Source organism: Beta vulgaris, chromosome 6 (genome assembly GCF_026745355.1).
Source record: "Beta vulgaris subsp. vulgaris cultivar EL10 chromosome 6, EL10.2, whole genome shotgun sequence".
NCBI classification, from domain to species: domain Eukaryota; kingdom Viridiplantae; phylum Streptophyta; class Magnoliopsida; order Caryophyllales; family Amaranthaceae; genus Beta; species Beta vulgaris.
In genome coordinates this window covers 60,073,677-60,093,886 of record NC_079207.1, presented here as the reverse complement: position 1 = coordinate 60,093,886, position 20,210 = coordinate 60,073,677, and the positions used below count along the sequence as shown (strand labels likewise).

Here is a 20,210-nt window from a genome sequence, read left to right as displayed (position 1 = left end):
CCCTGCTTCACGCATGGATACTGGCATTACAGCCAATACAGCGGCTATCCAAGGTATCAGCCAGCAGGTTGATGCCAATGGTGTCTTCTACAGAATCTTAGTCAGCGGGTCGATACACTAGCCAACGATCAACACCTGGCTTTGTACTCGATGTATGACGAGAACTGCCGCTTGCATCGCATTGCTGAGCATGATGCACATCCTTCGTGGTATACGTGGAACCCGAGCTACAGTCAGCCCGGAAGAGGTGGATGGAGATGATGCTAGTGAGGACGTGCACATGGATGACTGATATCCATGTCTCCCCTTCCTCTTGTTGCAATGAGGTCATTGCCTCGTTCAGCTTGGGGGAGGATTTCTGTAAGTACCCTTCTCACTATTATTGCTTTTTAGGTAGGCTAGTGTTGTGTTCTTAGGTTAGTTAAGCTAGTTAATTAGTTAACTTTTTCTTTTCATAAAAACAAAAAAAAAAAAAATGAAATATTGCTGAAAAAAAACCAAAAAATACGAGTTGAACATGAATAGTCTAATTGCTTCCCTGTGCCCCAAACTTTGCCTTAAAAATGATTTAACTCATTATACTGGATAATCGGGCATTCGTGATTGGGATGTTGTGATGTGATCTTTGATTGCCTTGGTCTTGAGTAGATTTTGATGATAAAACACCTACTTTAACTGCATGCTTGGACTGGTTACATTGTAAGGATTCATTCGAGCCTTCGGATGCATATTTATGTCCGAATTATCCTTGTGTGTTAGTTCCTCATATCATTCTTATCTTGACTTTGGCATTGTACTCGTTGATTTCTGATGACTTTGAACATTGTGCTGTGATAGAGGCGTTCAATTGTTTTGATTTTTGGCCTCAGAATTTTCTACAAAAGAATCATTTCCCTCCTAGCCCCGCTGAGCCTAATGAGTTTTTTTTGGATCTATATCAAGCCACATTACAGCCTTGAGCCTTTTCAATGTTTATTGTCCCAAGCCTAGCTTGGGGGAGCATTTGTTAGGATAGAACTAGTGTGGTTGATTTTCGGGTTGATTGGAAATAAATGTTTATGATGATGACAGTGAAGTGAATAAGAGAAAGAAAACAAAAAAAAAAAAAAAATAGAAAATAACACATGAAAAGATCAAGAAGTCACGAGTCATGAAAAAAGAGTAAAAACCAGAACAATACATTTTGCTGAAAACTATCAAAGAGACAATTGTTGGTTGGTTCGAAAAATCTAAAGTTGGTCATTATTTTGGGTATGTGATTGAGACCATGGAAGCTGTTTTACCACACCTAGTTCTACTAGTGTTGATTGCTCCCCTTTTCTGGGCTTTTCCACCACATTCCCCAAATAATTCCCATACCTTTACCCGAGCCCCATTACAACCCTCAGAAAGACCTTTTGAGCACTTGTTTGAATGTTTATTGGAATGATACAGAGTCAATGTGCCAAAGTCGAAGTTTAAGTTTGTTATTCGAGTCGACTTGAGTAGGATGAGCGATATTTTACCTTTTCTAAACACATGAGAGTGTGAGAGGGAAGGGATATTATGGTTGGGTTGGTGAGCGTTCGGGCACACTTTATGCTCGCCACAAAAATTGAGAGGAGTGACATCCTGGTGAGCTCCTTTTCAAGATGTGCAAGTTATGTATGGTTGCTATTTCGGACAATCTGCTTAAGTGATTGGTAGTCAAAAGTGATCTGATCAACTGAACTTGAACTTTGCTTGCTTGAAGGTTTTTGAGGTCAAAATGTTTGAGTTTCATACTTTGAGGGGTGAAGCAAATTCTATTCATATTCATGTTGTGCTTTGCTTAGGGACAAGCAAAGGTTTAGCTTGGGGGAGTTTGATGTTATGGTTTTATATAGAGTTTTCTCCCCTAATTATGTGCTAAAAGTTGTGATTATGGTGCTCTTAGGAGCCATTTGGTACTAACTCTCTCCATCTAGTTGTGGTTTGCTATTTTGTATTGAATTGTAGGTTTTGGAAGCTATCACCTACTTTACATGATTGCACAGTGGATTAAGAGGGTTAGATGCCGAGTTTCTAGATCCCGAGGATGATTTCCGGGACTTTGAGCAAAGAAGAACAAGAAACGAAGATAGCTGACGGCCCGATAGATCGGGCGGCCCAGCCCGATCGGGCGAGATACCAGTTCTCTGCTTCTGCTGCGGGCCCGATCGGGCGTTTTATGCCCTGTCGTAATTCGGTCTTCGCCCGATCGGGGCGCCATTCCAGCATCTGCCTCCATTTCATAAGACCGCCCGATGTCATCGGCGGGTCAGCCCGATTGCATCGGGCTCTGGCGTTTTGCCTTACATCTCTTTGGAGCCCGATGTCATCGGGCGACTTTGGCCCGATCGGGCGCTGACGAGACGCGAATTTTTAATGATTCGGGCCCTTCTTTCGAGATTTTCTTCTATTGTTTTAGGGCTTGTATAAATAGAAAAATCAGAATTATTAACTCCTATCTAGTTTTTATTATTAGTTTTCTCCATAGAGTGTTTCAAGAACCTTAATTTATTGCTTTGTGATTTCAATTCAAGATCAAACCTTTTGCTTATTCATAGTTCAATATAATTCGGTAATCTTTCTTCTTTACTTCTTTGTTATTTCTTCCATTGTTAATATATTGTTTTCTTAGTTATTTGCCATGTTTTCAAGTATGAGTTTTTATATGATTCTTGTTATTGATTTCATGATTATGAGTGAGTAGTTCTATATCTAGAATTGTGGAGATCTATGTATGCAATAAGGGATTGATAGATTAGTTTGATTATCTGGTATTTCAATTGTTTCCTTTGATTGATTCTTCATGCTAGGATTATAAGTTAGGCCTGATTTATATTTCTACCCTTGCAATACTGAATCTACTTCGAGAGGAGAGATACCGTATAGGCTTTCAATTATTAGGCAAAGTGACCCTTGACTATGCGAGAGCGGCTGGGTGATCTTTGAGGGAGGTAATGTTCGAGAGAAATTACATGTGCCCTAGACAATTGACTTACTAGGTGGTTATCGTTTATCCTTGATTTCCCGAATTGTATGCATAGTGATCCATGATTCTAGTACTTTATGATATATTTACACCTTCATATTTAATTCTGTTACCTGTTTAGCTTAGTAACACAACCATTCATCTGATTTTGTTAGTATAATATTAGAGTTCAGATACAATAGTATAACTTCTCCCTGTGGATTCGATCCTGACTTCCCTGACTACTAGTTAGTGGACCTTAGGTTATTTTTGATTAGGTGATACGACTTTAGCCTGTCAGCGGGCAACAAGGGGGCGGGGCCTGGCATGGAGGGGGTGTGGGATGGTGGGACTGGGGGTTGAATTCTAGTTTAAAAGTGACTCAAATAAGTCGTTTTTCTGTAAAAGAAAGTCCATCACTTGGTAACAGTAATATATTTTCATCTCTAATGTTCGAACCTGTTACCTATTTGCTAGTTTATAATTGTTCGATTTTACTTTTTTTGTGCTAGCCGATACAAAACAATCAACTATAGATATGTTGCATTATATTTTCGCTAGCTACTAGGGGTGCTAATCGAGTGAGCAAGGCCTAATGAGCTTAATGAGTAATAAGTAAGAGTCGAGTAAAGTTAAATGATTTTCATGTTGGGTCGAGCAGAGCTTTGAGCACGATCAATTCGCTCGATTAACACCCCTAATTTTAACCCATTCATATGATAGCCCAAGATTTATGAGCCATAAATAAATTAACTCACAAATTTTACTTAGATCATAGATAACATAGCATGACACACAAACACACATCATAAGATAAATGAGTGTAAATTAAATTTCTCACTCATTTAAAATCCAACGATATCTTCATCTTCCACCCCTTCAAGGCATGGTATCATCGAAGGCCCTTAAATCTTTAAATAATTATAAAAAGGACTTCATGTAGAAGATATGTTATAAATGTAGTCATTGACAAAGAGTGAATTATGGTATAATCTTAACTAACATGCATTAGGGGAATCAATTAGTCAGCATGAGATCAGACCGAAGGATTACAAACTCTACATTATGTCTAGGGCAAATATAAATCTTGTCTCCCATGCTTGATATTCTTGTACGTTCTTAATCATTGAATAACCTCACAGTACAGCATTGCAATAGTATCAAATATTTCCATGATAAGCAACAGCTAAGCTTACATCTAATTATCTAAACACTTGATTCCAATAATTTATATGCAATTACAGACTAAATTGGCTTGAATTTGAAACTTACTTTTGTAGTACTTTTTTCTATATCTTAAAATAAAAAGCTATTACCAAATCAAAGCTTGAATTATAGAGCATTGATATGAGAAGATTGAATACAGATTGGATTGCACTATATAATGAATGAGGATCCAATTAAGCTTTGAATAAGATAAACAAAAAAGGGATAGGGACAGAATTTTGATAAATTATATGGAAAAATTAACACAACCACTTTTATGGTCCCATATATGCTTAGACATTTACAACTACCAAATCCTATTCTCGTGGCCTTAAATTGAGAGTATACCTTGAGAGATTTTTCCCACTCAAAGTCTTGGAACATTTTTCTTTCACCTTATTGAAATAGGCTACATCAACAATTCACATTTAGTTTCTTTGCCTAAAATTTTACAAGATGGTTGAAATAAATCAGAACCAAAATATTTTAACTGGTCAAGTAAACCTTCAGTTCTTTTCACTCACATTTCTGCTGTTCATAGGGAATAACTTGCTGAACATTCGTTTAGGACGAGTAGGAATCGAGCAAAGATTCTTAAACTTCAATCCTTTCGCAAAGCTATTTTCTTCCAAATCATCCTCGGCCAACTTCATCTTAAGAGTTGCGAGCTTCGAGTTGGGTGATTTCAGGCCCGATACACTCCATTGATCTTCGGCCCCTGGATTAGTCGTTGTGGTGCTCAGTGCCGCGGTTGGTCTAGATGAATCATCATGTGCAGCGAGCAATGCCTTGATGTTTGGGGGTAGATCAGTAACTTTACCTCCTGCCATGGCAGAGCGAGCTTGTTCGAAAAAAAGGACTTGGACTACCACTCTGAGAGGGAGTAGCTCATTCTGAGCAGCATGCATGCAAACATCCATGGACAATTTTTTGCAGTCTAAGACTCGGCATAGACGTTTTCTTTCACTTTTGTTAAGCTGTGGATGTGCCTGGAAATTCAAATATTAATGTTAATTGTTGTTAGACTTGCCTTTACACATTACTGTAGTCTTTACCATCACAATAATTGAATAAGCTGGTAGTAATTATAGCAGGAAGTCAGGAAGGCCCTAAAAAGTTGGTCAAATTTATTTAAAAATGTTCCTGCCATGTCCAAATTTATTAATAAAAGGTGTTCAACCTACAGAAACTGTCTAGAGGGCAGAGGTTTTTAAAGAATTTCGACTTAATCAAAGTGAAACAGGAAGTAAAATGCAAATTAGGACAAAAACTATACATAAAGACTTGAATGACATGATGCAGGGATTATTGAAAGGACTTCTGTATGTCCTGATTTAGTGTTATTTGATAATCCAACGTTACCACAACATCACACACCGCAATAATAAAAAAAATTCAAAACAGAAATCCATTTCACCACATTCTTGACCTTGAATAATGAGCATTTTCTTATTTATATATGCAAAATTGCAAATACTGCATATATCTGTAGTGTTTTGTGTAATATTTCAGAGAACTGGCGGTGTTTTAAGTAACTCTCGGAAAAATAAGGCTGTTAGGAAAAGTTATTTTCACAAGATTACCAATATGTCACTGAGATAAGCATTATTAGCAAATATCGAGTATAATGTGGAGTTTCTCGTCTAGGGGATTGTCAAAGTACCGCCTAATGTTTAACTGGCTAATTAGGTGAGCATTTGACATTAGGAACCCAAGTAAGAAAGGCCAAAAGATTTGGTAATCTACCCAAAACAGAAGATAGGAACAAGATACAGAGGTCAGGGAAGTTGGTAATTTATTAAAACGATTGACACCCACATTATATCATGTATTGAAAATGCAAAAAACAGACCAATTTTAAAGAACTACATTAAGAAGGGATGTAGAGCATCACACCTTCAAGTAAGTGTCAATTGCTCTGTAGAGATCATCGTGATCGATCCTAGCGAAAACGGGTATAGCTTCTGCAATTGCTATCATTTTCGACAGGGGCAAATTCGGGTCATGGGCAATCTCTTGAAGATACCGGTCAACAAGCTTAGCCACCTTCAACTTAGAACAATGAGATGCAGAAGAAGACCTCCTACTTTCTTGGAAAATATCAATATTCTCAGCTGATCTTGACCTTCGCCTTCTCTCATATCTTCCCTTACTCCTAGGAGGACTAGTTGGGGGGCTCTGCCCTTGTGACATAAACTGCTCCAAAATGGCCATAAAAATATCCACATCATACCGAGTTTCACTCAACGAGGCCGGTATTAACAAATCTTTCGCGTTTGCTTCTTCCAATTGAATCCCCACTCTTCTTGCTATCTCCATTTTCGACGATGGAGAAGCGTTTAGCAAATTCGCCGCCCTCAACAACTTGAGCAAGAAGCTGCAGGAAACTGAACCTTTTTCAGAAGGCAGCAAGCTAACTATTGATTCCAACAATAACCTATATTTGGATGTTTTTTCTCCTGATTTATCTGAATCAATGTCAGGAATGACTTGCTTAGTAGGAAGCCATTTAGAGGCATAAACTTGCAATGCCTCTCCAATTAGGTTAGAAGGAACTCTTCCACCAGACTTGACTGCTATCATAGTCCTCCAATAAAGATCGATGCCCAAGTCAGCAACATCCTCTGCCCACCACCCTTTGCTCAAATTCTTATGCTTTACGCACTCTGACCCACCACCACCAACACCGCCACCATTACAAGATATGTCATCTCTCCCTCCACCACCTCCTCCACCTCGTCTCGAGTAGGTACGGGAGAGACTAATCTTTGTAGGGTGGGTTAAAACCCTTGAAGCAATAGCTTCTATGCACCTATGAGTGATCCCAAGCTCCTCTGACCAACTAGGAAAGGCCTTAGTAGATTGCAAAGTTACAATTGCATCCTTCCACCCTTGAAGAACACAAGAATTGAGAAAAACCTCAAGCTTGTAGATCAAGTTCCCCTTCTCTGCTTCCTCTGTCATTTGAAGGTATTCAGCCGCGCAACGCGTAGCTATAATGTTATAGGCACTTAAGGTGATGGTGATTCCATAGCAGAACTTTGCACATAGCTCAAATGCTTCAACCCCACCTGGAAAGTCATGGAGTTTTATTACTTGGTGGGGTGAAGAGTCTGGGGATTCTGCACATAGCCTCTGTAGGCGTAGGCATTTAGATAACAAAGGAAACTGTAAAAATTCAGACAAAAACACAGGCTATTGTTAGCCAAAACAGAATTCATAAACCTTACAAATCATAATATACAAAGTTTTTTATAAGAAAGTATTTTATTATATGATCAAAAGCTTAATAAAAAATTTACCTTGTGAAGCAAATATCTACACCCTTGAACTTGAATTACAAGATCACTTGAAACTTCTGAGGAAACCGACCTGTTTCATTTCATAACATATAAAAATGTCATGAAAACTTTGTAATATAGAAAACCATAATCTTATACCAAGATAAATGAAAAGGGTAGTTTTAACTTTTTAAGGGATTACCTTACAGCTTCAGAAGTGTAGAAAGTATCAGGTTTAGATCCAAGTTTCATGAACTTCATGGCTTGAAGAAATAAAATGGTAGTACAAACTTTGTTTAGCAACACAAATTCATCAATAACTTGAGAAAAAAAAATGAAATAAAGTTGTGAAACTTCATCCCTTTAATACTAGTAGTTGTTAATAAGCACACAGTCCAGAAGAGGACAGAAGAAGGGCAGTATATTGGTGCTTTTAGTTTGTTTTGAGCAGCAAAGCCAAGAAGAGAACAAAAGCTAAAATATGCTTAAAATTGCTGCTACTCCACAAAAGACACTGTCAAATTGAGGGGGCATTCATTCTTTCTCTGCCATCACAGAAAACAAAATCAAATAAAGCATTTTGGGTTAATTTTTCAATACAAAACCCAATAAAATTGAGAACTTTAAACAAATTTCCACCACCTAAAATGAAAGAAATATAAATTACCAGAAAATTGGAATTACTGAAGAAAAAAGAAATAGGGAGAATATAGCTTTATTTGGATATTGAGAGAGAATCCAAGAAAAAAGGAAGTGTGTTTTGGGTTGTTGGTTTTGTTATTATTTTGGGTATATATAGTATGAATAATATACTTTCCTTAGGCCGGGGAAATTTAAAGGTAGAGAATAAGGTCAAAAATTGATAGAAACCCAGAATATCAAATACCTTTCAAAAATTAGAAAATTAAAAATAAAATTAAAAATATGGCATTTCAGCCAAATTGTAACACTTTTTTTTTTTTTGAATAAGACATGTAATTGAGAACCCAGCATTAAAACCACCCAATATTCTCTCAAAAAAGTCTGATTTTAACAAACCTACCTCAATGTATCAATCAATCATGGTATCATTGTAGTATTAGTGATAAACAGAGTTGCATGATAAAGAGAGAAAATGAAAACAAAAATATGTAATAAATAGAGAATTTAATAGTGGAGACTCCTTTTTTGCCTTAACAATAATAAAGGTGTAATGCAAATGAAAAAACTAACCTGCCTGAAAAATTCATACTAGTACATTATGAGCTTCCTTGTAAAAAAAAATAAAATTAGTAAGAAAACTTGAAGAGCTTTAAATGGGGCTCCACGGCGAAGAGCAATGACTAAGGCCAAGCCCACGTGCTTATCCTGCGCCCACTTTGCCTCCTCTCTCATGATTGCGACTCGATTTTCCTATGATAATTCCTTTTTACTATTACAGATTACTCTGTCTCAACTATTAAGGTATTTGGTTTTTGACAATGGACCTAAATTTCTATGGGAGCTAAAAGCTGGTAAAATGTCATAAAGAGTGAACAATCTTATATACTTCCTCCATTTTTTTTAAAATTGATAGAGATTATGGACGTTCCACCATTTTTAATCACAACTAAGGATTATTTCTAAACAGTCCCAACTATGCATTATTTCCACCGAAATTGGTCCCAAGGGGTTAATTAATGACCTGCTATAATAGGTAAAACACATTTCTTTCGAACCTATTCTGTAGGACTTTAGATGCTTAATGCGAAAAAAGAGTATCATATACTCAAACATCTAACCTAAGAACAAATTGCATAAACTAACATGAATCAAATAATATATAACATTATATACCTTTGATGCGTGAATCCTCAAAGGTACAAACTTCCAAGTGAGATCTTATGAGAACGTCAAACGTCGTTCCTCTAGTGTTGGTCCACAAACAACGATTAGATCACCACGTATGCTAGTACGGAAAGAGGAACTTTTTCACTCCTTACTTTGTATGGTGTTATGCCAAAAAGGGAGGAAGAGGAGGAGCCTAAGCTTTACCGAAAATCAGAATTTTTAGCAAAAAGATGATGATACATCTCATTTGTAACCTCTATATCAATATATAGAGTTGTTACAATGGTGATTTCGTAAGGCTTAATTGGCCACATAATGTCATGCATTAAGATGCTTAATTAGGCATATAAAGCTACCGATTATAAATCATTTAACAACAACAGTTACAACTCTTATCCTACCATCCATATGACCATCAAATCATTTCCAAAATGGATTTGAGTAATTATCTAACCTTTGTTACAATGTGTGACCTCATAGGACCCAATCAATATTAGTAGTCGGATCAATCTCATTAATCCAACAAACCATAATTTAGCTTCTAGCAAAATGTTACGTTCACCTAATATTATTGAATATATTATCTCTATAAACTTGTCCATATATATTTAGTTTGTTACACTTGATCGAGGACAAAATCCTTCAATCTCCCACTTGTCTAAGAACAAGTGTGTAACCTTCAAACTCCTTAAGTCGCTTAATATCTAACTTGATGACATGGTAACATTGTATGTAAAGCATACCAATATTCAAGTTGTTTCTTGAAATCTGAGTTCGAACTGTCGCAACAAATGATTAACTTCTTAATCCATTTGAGCATGGTCATGCATTTTCAGTTCTCACTCTTCAAGAGGCCAAGACACCAATCCTAACTCTTAGGATGACTTTATCCCATCTTGTATAACCAATACTCCCACTCAATTCATAGCAGTTCCGATCACTTCCTTAATAGCCTCCTTTTACAGCACGACGTTTTGCAGTGTTAAAAAGATACTAATCCTTAAGTAAGATTAGTGTCATACTCATGTCAAAGGAATCCACTAAATATATTAATGAGATTCTCATAAACCTTTTAGAGAACTCCCACTAGGTCTGCCCGACAAGTATTAACTATACATGTCTATGCAAATGACTGGACATCTCTATGTCCTCATAGCCCATGAAACTGCGCTATCAATCAACTTGCAATATAGTCCATGAAACTGAATCATGTACGTTCAACTTAATGATTCGGACTAGGGACTAAGGTATATTATACCTCATGGTCACTAGATAGAGTTTCATTTGTCAAATCACGTATTTGGCAATTCTATCAAACGTTAGAAAATACTTTGAACATTTTATTTAATACTAAACCAAGATTAAATAAGAAAATATAACCTTTTATTAATAAACATAACCAAACATATCATAAGAGTAACTACAACTGTGAACTAATTAAAAGTAAATAGTAAACAATCAAAACCACTCTCATATATGCTTAAGTCCTATAGCCCTAGTATGACTCTCATGCTTAGGCTGAGGCAATGGTTTACTCAAAGGATCAGCGACAGTGCTATCTGTATGAACTTTGCTAACTATTACATCTTTTCTCCCAACGATTTCTCGAATAAGATGAAACTTTCTAAGTACGTGTTTACACCTTTGATGTGATCTTAGTTCCTTATACTGAGCTATGGCACCATTGTTATCACAATGTAAAACAATACATCTCCAACACTAGGCACTACTCCTACGTCCAAAATTAACTTCTTCATCAGCAACAGTGCTTTGCTTTGAACTTTTCCAGCTCACCGCCCCTCCATTTAAACAAAAGATGAAACCAAATTGGGATCGAAAATCATCTTTGTCAGTTTGGAAGCTCGCATCTGTGTAACCCTCAACAATTAATTAACTTACTCTCACCTCCATACACTAAGAAATTATCCTTAGTCCTTCTCAAGTAGTTTAGGATATTCTTAGCTGCACTCCAATGTGCGTCGCCTGGATGTGATTGGAATCTGCTACACATGCTCAAGGCATATGAAACATCTGGGCGAGTACAAATCATGGAGTACATAATGGATCCTATAGCTGACGCATAAGGAACATTACTCATTCGCTTAATCTCATCAAGTCCAGAAGGACACTGAGTCTTGCTAAGTGACACGCCATATTGCATGGGTAGAAAACCTCTCTTAGAGTTTTCCATTTTGAACTTAGTGACGATCTTATCTATATAAGTTGTTGGCTAAGTCCGATCATCCTCTTAGACCTATCCCTATAGATCTTGATCCCCAAAATGTACTTAGCGTTTCCAAGGTCTTTCATAGAAAAACAACTTTTCAACCATTCCTTGACTGACTCAAGCATGGGAATGTCATTTCCTATGAGAAGTATGTCATCTACATACAAGACCAAAGACTATGTTACTCCCACTTTCCTTCTTGTAAACACAAGACTCTTCTCCGTTTTTGAGAAAACCAAACTGTTTGATTGTCTCATCAAAACGAAGATTCCAACTCCGAGATGCTTGCTTCAATCCATAAATGGATTTTTGAAGCTTACATACGCTCCTAGGATTTTCTGGATCCACAAAACCCTCCGGCTGTGTCATATACACATCCTCTTTCAAGAACCCATTCAAGAAACTGGTTTTGACATCCATTTGCCAAATCTCGTAATCATAAAAGCGGCGATCGCTAGGAGTATCCGAACGATTTAAGCATGGCTACCGGTGAAAAGGTTTCGTCATAGTCTATACCATGAACTTGCTTGAACCTTTTGCAACCAACCTTGCTTTGAAACCTGAATATTACCATCCTTTCTGTTTTCACTTTGAAAACCCATTTGCAACCAATAGGTGTATACCCATCGACAAATCTACCAAGTCCCATACTTGATTTTCAGACATGGATGCCATTTCGGACCTCATAGCTTCGAGCCATTTTTCGGAGTCTTCACTCATCAAAGCTTGCTTGTAAGTAGTAGGTTCCTAAAATTCTGAAATCATTATCTCAGAATTTTCGGTTAACAAACCTCTTGGTTGGTATTCTTGTTCTACTAGACTTACGAGGGGCTGCAATAGGATAAATTTTCTTCTCAAGTTTGAGAATTTTCGCACGAATTAGATTCAAGTGGGACAGTAGGAGGTTCGTGTATGGGATGCACGTCCTCCAACACTTGGTCAGTTGTGGGAGATGATTCCTCCAAAGAAGAACTACTTCAGCCCAACACTGGCCTTCTTGTGTTCTGCTCTAACATAGGTGAACTATGTCCATTTGTTGCTCTTCTCGAACTTCTTCGAGAAATACATTACTCCCACTTGCCTTTTTGGAAATAAAATCTTTTTCCAAAAAGACACCACGACGAGAACAAACACTTTGCCCTCAGTTCGATTGTAGAAGTAATAGCCCTTGGTTTCCTTGGGATAACCCACGAAGAAACACTTATCTGATTTAGGGGCGAGTTTTTCTGAAAGTAAACGCTTTACATAAACCTCACATCCCCAAATACGTAGAAAAGACAAGCTTGGAACTTTTCCACTCCATATCTCATATGGTGTCTTTTCTACTGCCTTTGATGGAGTTCTATTAAGTGTGAAAGTAGCAGTTTCAAGAGCATATCCCCAGAAGGATATTGGAAGATCAGCAAAACTTATCATAGACCGAACCATATCAAGTAGTGTTCGGTTCCTCCTTTTATATACACCATTCAACTGAGGTGTGCCAGGCGAAGTGAGTTGTAAAAGAATTCCACAACTCTTCAAGTGATCACTAAACTCTTGGCTCAAATATTCACCACCACGATCGGATCGAGTGCTTTATTGTTTTGCCAAGCTGGTTTTGGACTTCATTGGAATTCTTTGAACTTTTCAAAGATTCCGACTTATGCTTCATTAAATAGACATATCCATATCTACTTAAATCGTCGTAAAAGTAATGAAGTATCCAAACCCTCCCCTAGCTTTTGTGCTCATTGGTCCACAACACATAGTATGTATTAGGCCCAATAGATCACTGCCCTTTCACCCTTTCCAGTAAAAGGTGACTTTGTCATTTTACCCATTAAACATGATTCACACACATCAAATGGCTCAAAGTCAAAGATGTTGAAGTCCATCTTTATGTAACTTCTGAATGCGTTTCGCGTTTATGTGTCCTAAACGACAATGCCATAAGTAAGTAGGATTAGTATCGCTTGATCTATGTTTTTTGTTGTCTATGAAATATAGACCATTAGACCTTTTAGCAGTGGCATAAAACATTGAATTCAAATAAACGGAGAAACAACCTTTAAATTGTAAATGAAAACCCTTCATTATCCAAATCAAGAATAGAAATAATGTTTTTGGTAATAGCAGGAACATAATAACAATTATTAAACTCTAATATTAATCCAGAAGGCAAAGGTAGACTATAAGTCCCAACTGCAAGGGCCACAACTCTTGCACCATCATCTCCAACGCGCAGTTCTACCTCTCCTTTAGCCAAGGTTCTACTCCTTTAGTCCTTGCACATTCGAAGTAATGTGAGAAACACAACCAGTATCAAATACCCAAGAAGTAGATGTTGCTAAATTAATGTCAATGACATAGATACTGAAGAAGAACCCCAGACTTCTTATCCTTCAAGTACTTGGGCAGTTACGCTTCCAATGACCTATTTGATCACAATAGAAGCACTTGGCATTTGCGGCCACCTTTGGCTTTGCCTTTGCCTGTGGCTTAACAGCAGTCTTAGTGGCAACTTGCTTGCCCTTTCTTCTTTTTCTTGCCAGCCCATTCCTTCTTAAAGCCCTTTCCTTTTGAACCATAAGAACTTCCTTCTTAGGTACAATAGGGATGTTTTGCTCGGCAGTCATGAGCATCCCATGTAACTCAGCAAGGGTTTTCGACACCCCATTCATATTGAAATTCAATCGAAACGTATTGAACCCCTCATGAAGTGAGTGCAGAATGATGTCAGTAGCCAATCTTGGCTATAAGGAAAACCCAACCTTCCATGGCTCGAAATAACCAATCATTTCGAAGACATGAGTGGCACCGGCTTGCCTTCAACTAACGCAACCAAGAATAGCCTTGTGAGTTTCATACCTCTCTATCCGAGCTTGTTTTGAAACATGGTTTTCAACTGTCGGATAATGCTATAGGCATCCAAGCTTGCAAACCTCTTTTGAAGGCTTGGTTCCATAGCCTAGCATAAGGCAAGTAACAATTACTGACCTTTCTCAACGGCCTTATGGGCCTCTTTTCAGCATCAGTAGAGGTAGTAGTTAAAACTGGGATCGGGGTTTCAAGAACATCCTCTCGACCTTCGGACCAAGAAAATTCTTAGATTCCTTTCCCAATCAAGGAATTGTTCCCGTTCAATTTATCCTTCTCAAGATTGAACGTAAGTTAAAAGGTGAATTATTGTTGTTCAGACATGATATCTACATAGAAGATGCAAAAGTATAAGTATGTTTATCATAATAACTTTTAACAAATTTTAAACACTTTAAAATAAAAGCTATGCACTTGAACAATTTTTCAATGTGTCGCTCTTTTGAATCAAGTGGTTCTAAGATCCTATCAAACATGATTTATAAGTGGACTTTGGCCTCAACTTAAAACCAAGTTTAAAAGATAAGTAAACTCCTTTACTAATTACAACATTGTAACTCTTAGTTAATGGGTGATTGCTAAGGTGATTACGCTCCCAGGTAAGGAAGTTACCCACAATGTTGGGGAGAGCCTTCCTAATCCTAGACAGAGCTTGTCACCCAAACACAAAACCCAAAAACTTTGCTACAAAATCCAAAACCGTTTTGATGATTTTGTTGGGCCAAACCAAACTAAACTTGCAAATTTCGGAAATTTACTCTACTTAGCCCAAGATTGAAAGTAACACTCTGCTTTGGCAGAACCTATTACTAACGATCAAGTTTTAGTAGGTGTTTATTTGGAATAGCAAAAACCCAATATTTTATTTAAGGGACCTAAGTAAATTATTATGTTGATTTATTTACTAGTGAATATTTAAATAATTAAATCACAAGCATAATAAACTTAGAAAGCATTTACAAGCAATATTTAAATGCATAAAATAAAATGTAATCCTAGTATGCCCCCTAAACCTAAAGACTACTCTTTAAGGCTGCCTTGTTGAATCATCATGGATCTTCATCCTTGTGCTTCATAGGATAAGATTGAATCACCATTCTTCTTATTACTACTTGAATAGATATTTTTTGAATTATAAACTAAAATATTACAAAAATACCAACGATGAGTAGATTGTATTTAGATTACAAAAATACATTAACGATACGCAGATCGTATTTTATCAAGTTTTGGGCCATACTAGTCACGCATGCATTCATAATATCATATATATAAAACATGCATTTTAATCAACTATTAAAAATAAAATTATCATGTTTTAATAACTTTAAAACATAATAATACCATGAAGATTTAATCTCACATTAAATCCTATGGTTGGTACTTTAAGACAAAATTTAATCATATTAGAATTTCGTCTCACAAAGGCTTTAAAATATTAATCTAACAAATTTAATCATATTAAACTTAAAGAAAAATTAAAGCAATTGTAGGCACCACATATATTTTAATCATATTAAAAAAAAAACTTAACATGATTACTAACCACATAAATAGGCATGGAAGAATTAATCAACTATTAATACTAACAACCTAACATGTAATTAACATCATAAAAAAAATTATAATAGTTATTAACTCCTTAGTAACCCCCTTTAAAATTAACTAGTCAATTATCACATATAATTAACTAAAGAAAAAAATGAAACTGCCAAGGCAGTAGTGTGCCAAGCACCACTGCCACCTCAGCAGCGGCCCACAACAGTGCGCAACAGGCTAGTCACCACCGCGCACAACAGGCCGGTCACCACCGACGGTGCTGGCGGCCACGGCACTCCGCGGGCAGCAGCAACCGCCTAGTCGCAAAAAGCGACCCGCGCGCCACCACCACGCCGACCACAGTCCGGTGGTGCGCCAGCCATCACGCCGGCGAATTTTCGGCGGTACTCCCCCTTCCCACTCAATTACCAACAACCCTTGTCCATAATTGAATGGAACTTCACAACAATTGTTTTGGGGAAAAAATTAGGGTTCGTATTATTTTTGTTTATCAAAAGCAAAAAAAAACATAAACTGATACACAAAATCTGATATTTTGTGATGTGAGATTTTAATTTTGAGTATAATATATATTTATATATACATATATTTTTTTTAGAATCTAATCTTTTTTGTTTATTTTATGGCATTTATCCTAGTCTAGGGTATATTATTCGAATTTAGGATTTTCTTTTAAATTTTCGGTTCTAAAAATCTTTTTTTTCATTTTCAGATTTGAATTTGGTTCTTCTCAAAGTCTTCTTCCTCGAGCTCATCGGAAAACACCGGCAAAGTCATCGGGTGCCCACTTTCTTTCTCGATTGTTCTAGATTCCGTTTGTAGTTTTACATTTTGTTTACATATTTTCAAAATGTAATTTAGTTGTATGTATTTTACATATTTTTTCTTTCTTTCGAAATCGATTCGAGTGGTTTGTAATACATTTTTGATAGTAACACTAATAAATTATGTACAGAATCAAACATAGTGTTATTTACATTGATAAACTAATTAATCATGTATAAATTTCTAACTTCATATTTCTTTTAATAAAATAATTGCGATTTGTGTCAGATGATGTATATTGTTCGACGCAAAAGAAACTGGGATCCACATGCATATGTGTCGCACATTCATTATAGTTTGCCGCAGATAGTGTCATGTATGTGTTGTTGCTGGTGGGCTCAAGGTATCATGTGCCCTATACATAGCTTATAGTCCAACGTAAATAGTTTAAAATCTGCGTCGTTTCCTTATCTGGTGCAGACTTGTCTCCCTTATCTGTGTCGAGACTTGTGGCGTTGAAAGTCCAACACAAAAGGTGGGTCCAGGTCCGACGCAAATCATTGATTTTGTACTAATGTCCCCAGCATAATCAGAATAAGAGAAAAAATGTAACAAAACATCATAAATAAGACCAACATCTAACGTACCTCTAAGATACCGAAATATCCTCTTGATTGCCTGCCAATGCTCCTTACCAGGATCACCCATGAACCTACTAACAACACTCATTGCATGTGCAAGATCTGGCCTAGTACAAACCATAGCATATATCAAGCTCCCTACATACTGCACTAGCATAAGGAACCCGACTTATGTACTCCTCCTCAGAAGACTTAAGCGCAAAAGCAATGGACAAATGACCATTGGCCGCACTTCGAGTATCTATAGGCTTAGCTGTTCACATGCCAAACCTTGACAAGATCTTATCAAGTAGCCTTTTCGTGATAAGAAAAGCTTCTTTTGACCCCTCTCCCTAAATATCTCCATACCCAAAAATTTTCGAGTTGCACCCAAATCCTTCATTTCAAATTCAGCACTGAGAAGCTCCTTCAACTTCTGAACACCCGACTTGTTCCTAGCTGCTATCAACATATCATCTACATACATCACTATTCACTAAGTAGATGAAAGATCCATTTGTCAACTTGTTGTGATACACACAACAATCATATGAACTCCTGTTGTAGCCTAGTTCCATTATGTAGCTATCGAATTTTTTGTACCACTGCCTCGGAGACTGCTTTATCCCATATAAGGATTTCTTCAACTTGCAAACAAAAATTTCCTTCTTTGGAACCTGTAAACCATCTGGTTGAGCCATGTATATATCCTCCTCCAACTCTTCATGTAGAAAAGCTGTTTTTAACATCTAGATGCTAGAGCTCAAAAACCTGATGTGCAACTATTGCTAGTACCACCCCGATAGAAATATGTCTGACTACAGGTGAAAAAATCTCATTGTAGCATACTACCTGACTTTGTGTGAACCCTTTTGCAACCAGTTGAGCCTTATAATTAACCCCTTCTGCAGATGTCACCCCATCCTTTTTCTTGAAAATCCATTTACATGTAAGAATTTTTCTCCCTGGAGGCTTAGGCACAAACTCCCAAGTCTCGTTCTTATGAAGTGTAACTCATCTCCCATTGCAACAACCAATGGTTAGACCCCGTACATGTAATTGCGTTCATGTAGGTAGATGGCTCATAGACATCCACCTCCTCAGCAACCTGCAGTGCATAAGCCACCATATCTTCAAAATCATGCCTATTTGGAGGTTTCCCAAATTCGTCCTCACAGGACACTGCCGAGCAAGGCTAGGCGCCTCTCCCTTTGGTATTGAAGATTGTGATGATTCAAAATTAATATGTTGATTATCTTTATGTGTTTCATCACTCTCATCATGAGTGACTTGCTGCTCCACATGCACCTCAACTCTAACAATATCTGGTCCAACAATGGACTTCACAGTAGGATTAAATGTAGAATTTTCATTAAAGACAACATTTCTACTCAGTATAACCCCACCCTCAAATGGGGACCAAACTCTATAACCTTTCACCCTATCCCCATATACTACAAACACTCCTTCTTTGGCTCTTGGCTCCTACTTACCCTCATTTCCATGATAGTAAACCTTACAATCGAAACTCGCGTATTCGAGTAATTTGTTGGCTTACCTGACCACATCTCATATGGTGTTTTGACATTGATTCTAGAGTAAGGTCCATGGTTGATCAAATAATATGTTATACTAACGGCTTCTCCCAAAACCTTCTAGTCATCCCAGCATTAGAGAGCATGCACTAAACTCTCTCCAGAAGTGTATAATTCATTCGTTCAGCTATACCATTCTGTTGTGGTGTATTCATGACAATATGATGCCTAGCAATCCCTTCATTCTTACAGAACTTAGACAAACAGAACTGCAGACCATTATCAGTTCATAGCCTTTTCATCTTCTTCCCAGTTTAATTTTCCACCAATGCCTTTCACTGCTTGAAAATTTTGAAAGCTTCACCTTTTGAATTCATAACAATCAACCAAGTCATTCTTAAAAAATCATCAATGAAGGATACAAAATACCTGTGACCTCCTAAAGATTTCACACGTGAAGGACCCCTACAATCCGAGTGGATATAATCTAGAGTATCTTTTGTTCTATATATCCCCTTAGGAAACTTGGTCCGATGTAGTTTCCTAAAAACACAATGCTCACAAAACTCAAGATTTATGACCTAATGGCCACACAGAAGATCTGCCTTGGAGAGGATTTGCATTCCTCTCTTACTCATATGACCAAGTCTCATGTGCCATAACTTGGTCATATTCTCCCTCTGAATTGCAGATGAAGCAACAATAGCTGAACCTGAAAGGATAAAACCCTGAAAAACATACAAAGTACCACACTTGACCCCCTTCAACACATCATTTGAACCCATGCAGACATACACAATTCCACCTTCACTTCTGAAACTGAACCCCTACTTTCTAACAAACTAAGTAAAATTAGATTCTTGGTGTAGACACATAATAATGTCTCCACATTTGAGGATTCGATGATGAAACATACCGTGGTATTAATTGGTCCGACCCAAGGGAAGAGCAGTCGGAAAAGCCATTCAAAACCATTTCGATAAGTGTTAAAGTACTATTCTGAAGCCCAATTAATAATTCATGATAATTAATTATATTTTGAGCCCAATTCTTTGAAAAGCCCAATTAATTTTTTAAAATAATTAATTGATTTATTTTAATAAATAAATTTTTCAAAAGATATTTTTATAGTTAAAATCAGATTTTATCCCATAAAATCAGATTTCCGGAAGTAAAAGACAAAATAAATATTTTACAACTCGTTTTCTAAAAAGTTGGCAAAGGCACGTAAGGAGTCAGGCTGGTGCGTCTAGCGCACCAACTTGCGCCTGAGGCACGTCTCTGCATTAGACGCAGCTCTGTCCACTTGTGCCAGGTTCACTAATCAGCACCTGACACATGAAATTTCTTTTTTATCTTTTTCTAAATGCGTGCCAC

At 37.1% G+C, this 20,210-nt stretch overlaps 1 protein-coding gene across 3 annotated transcripts; it reads right to left on the bottom strand.

Moving 5' to 3' along the window:
• Nucleotides 1-4,386: 4,386 nt before the first annotated feature.
• Nucleotides 4,387-8,801, bottom strand: LOC104897295 (BTB/POZ domain-containing protein At1g67900). Of its 3 annotated transcripts, none has more exons than XM_010684155.4 (5): nt 8,674-8,801; nt 7,664-8,006; nt 7,483-7,552; nt 6,077-7,348; nt 4,387-5,169 (listed from the first exon to the last, which is right to left on the bottom strand). In XM_010684155.4, exons 2-5 carry the CDS (start codon nt 7,720-7,722, stop codon nt 4,687-4,689), a joined length of 1,884 nt encoding a protein of 627 aa, XP_010682457.2. In that variant the 5' UTR covers nt 7,723-8,006; nt 8,674-8,801; the 3' UTR covers nt 4,387-4,686. The 3 variants fall into 3 exon arrangements, with proteins under 3 accessions (XP_010682457.2, XP_010682456.2, XP_048502423.1); XM_010684154.4 differs by lacking the exon at nt 8,674-8,801 and adding an exon at nt 8,129-8,393; XM_048646466.2 differs by lacking the exon at nt 8,674-8,801 and having other exon boundaries at nt 7,664-8,393.
• Nucleotides 8,802-20,210: the final 11,409 nt, after the last annotated feature.

Excerpts from the sequence above, each read along its gene's own strand:
- LOC104897295 (XM_010684155.4), bottom strand. The coding sequence starts at position 7,722 with ATGAAGTTCATGAAACTTGGATCTAAACCTGATACTTTCTACACTTCT. Across the intron at positions 7,553-7,663 it reads TACACTTCTGAAGCTGTAAG|GTCGGTTTCCTCAGAAGTTT; the intron begins GTAATCCCTTAA and ends GAAATGAAACAG. Across the intron at positions 7,349-7,482 it reads GTAGATATTTGCTTCACAAG|TTTCCTTTGTTATCTAAATG; the intron begins GTAAATTTTTTA and ends GAATTTTTACAG.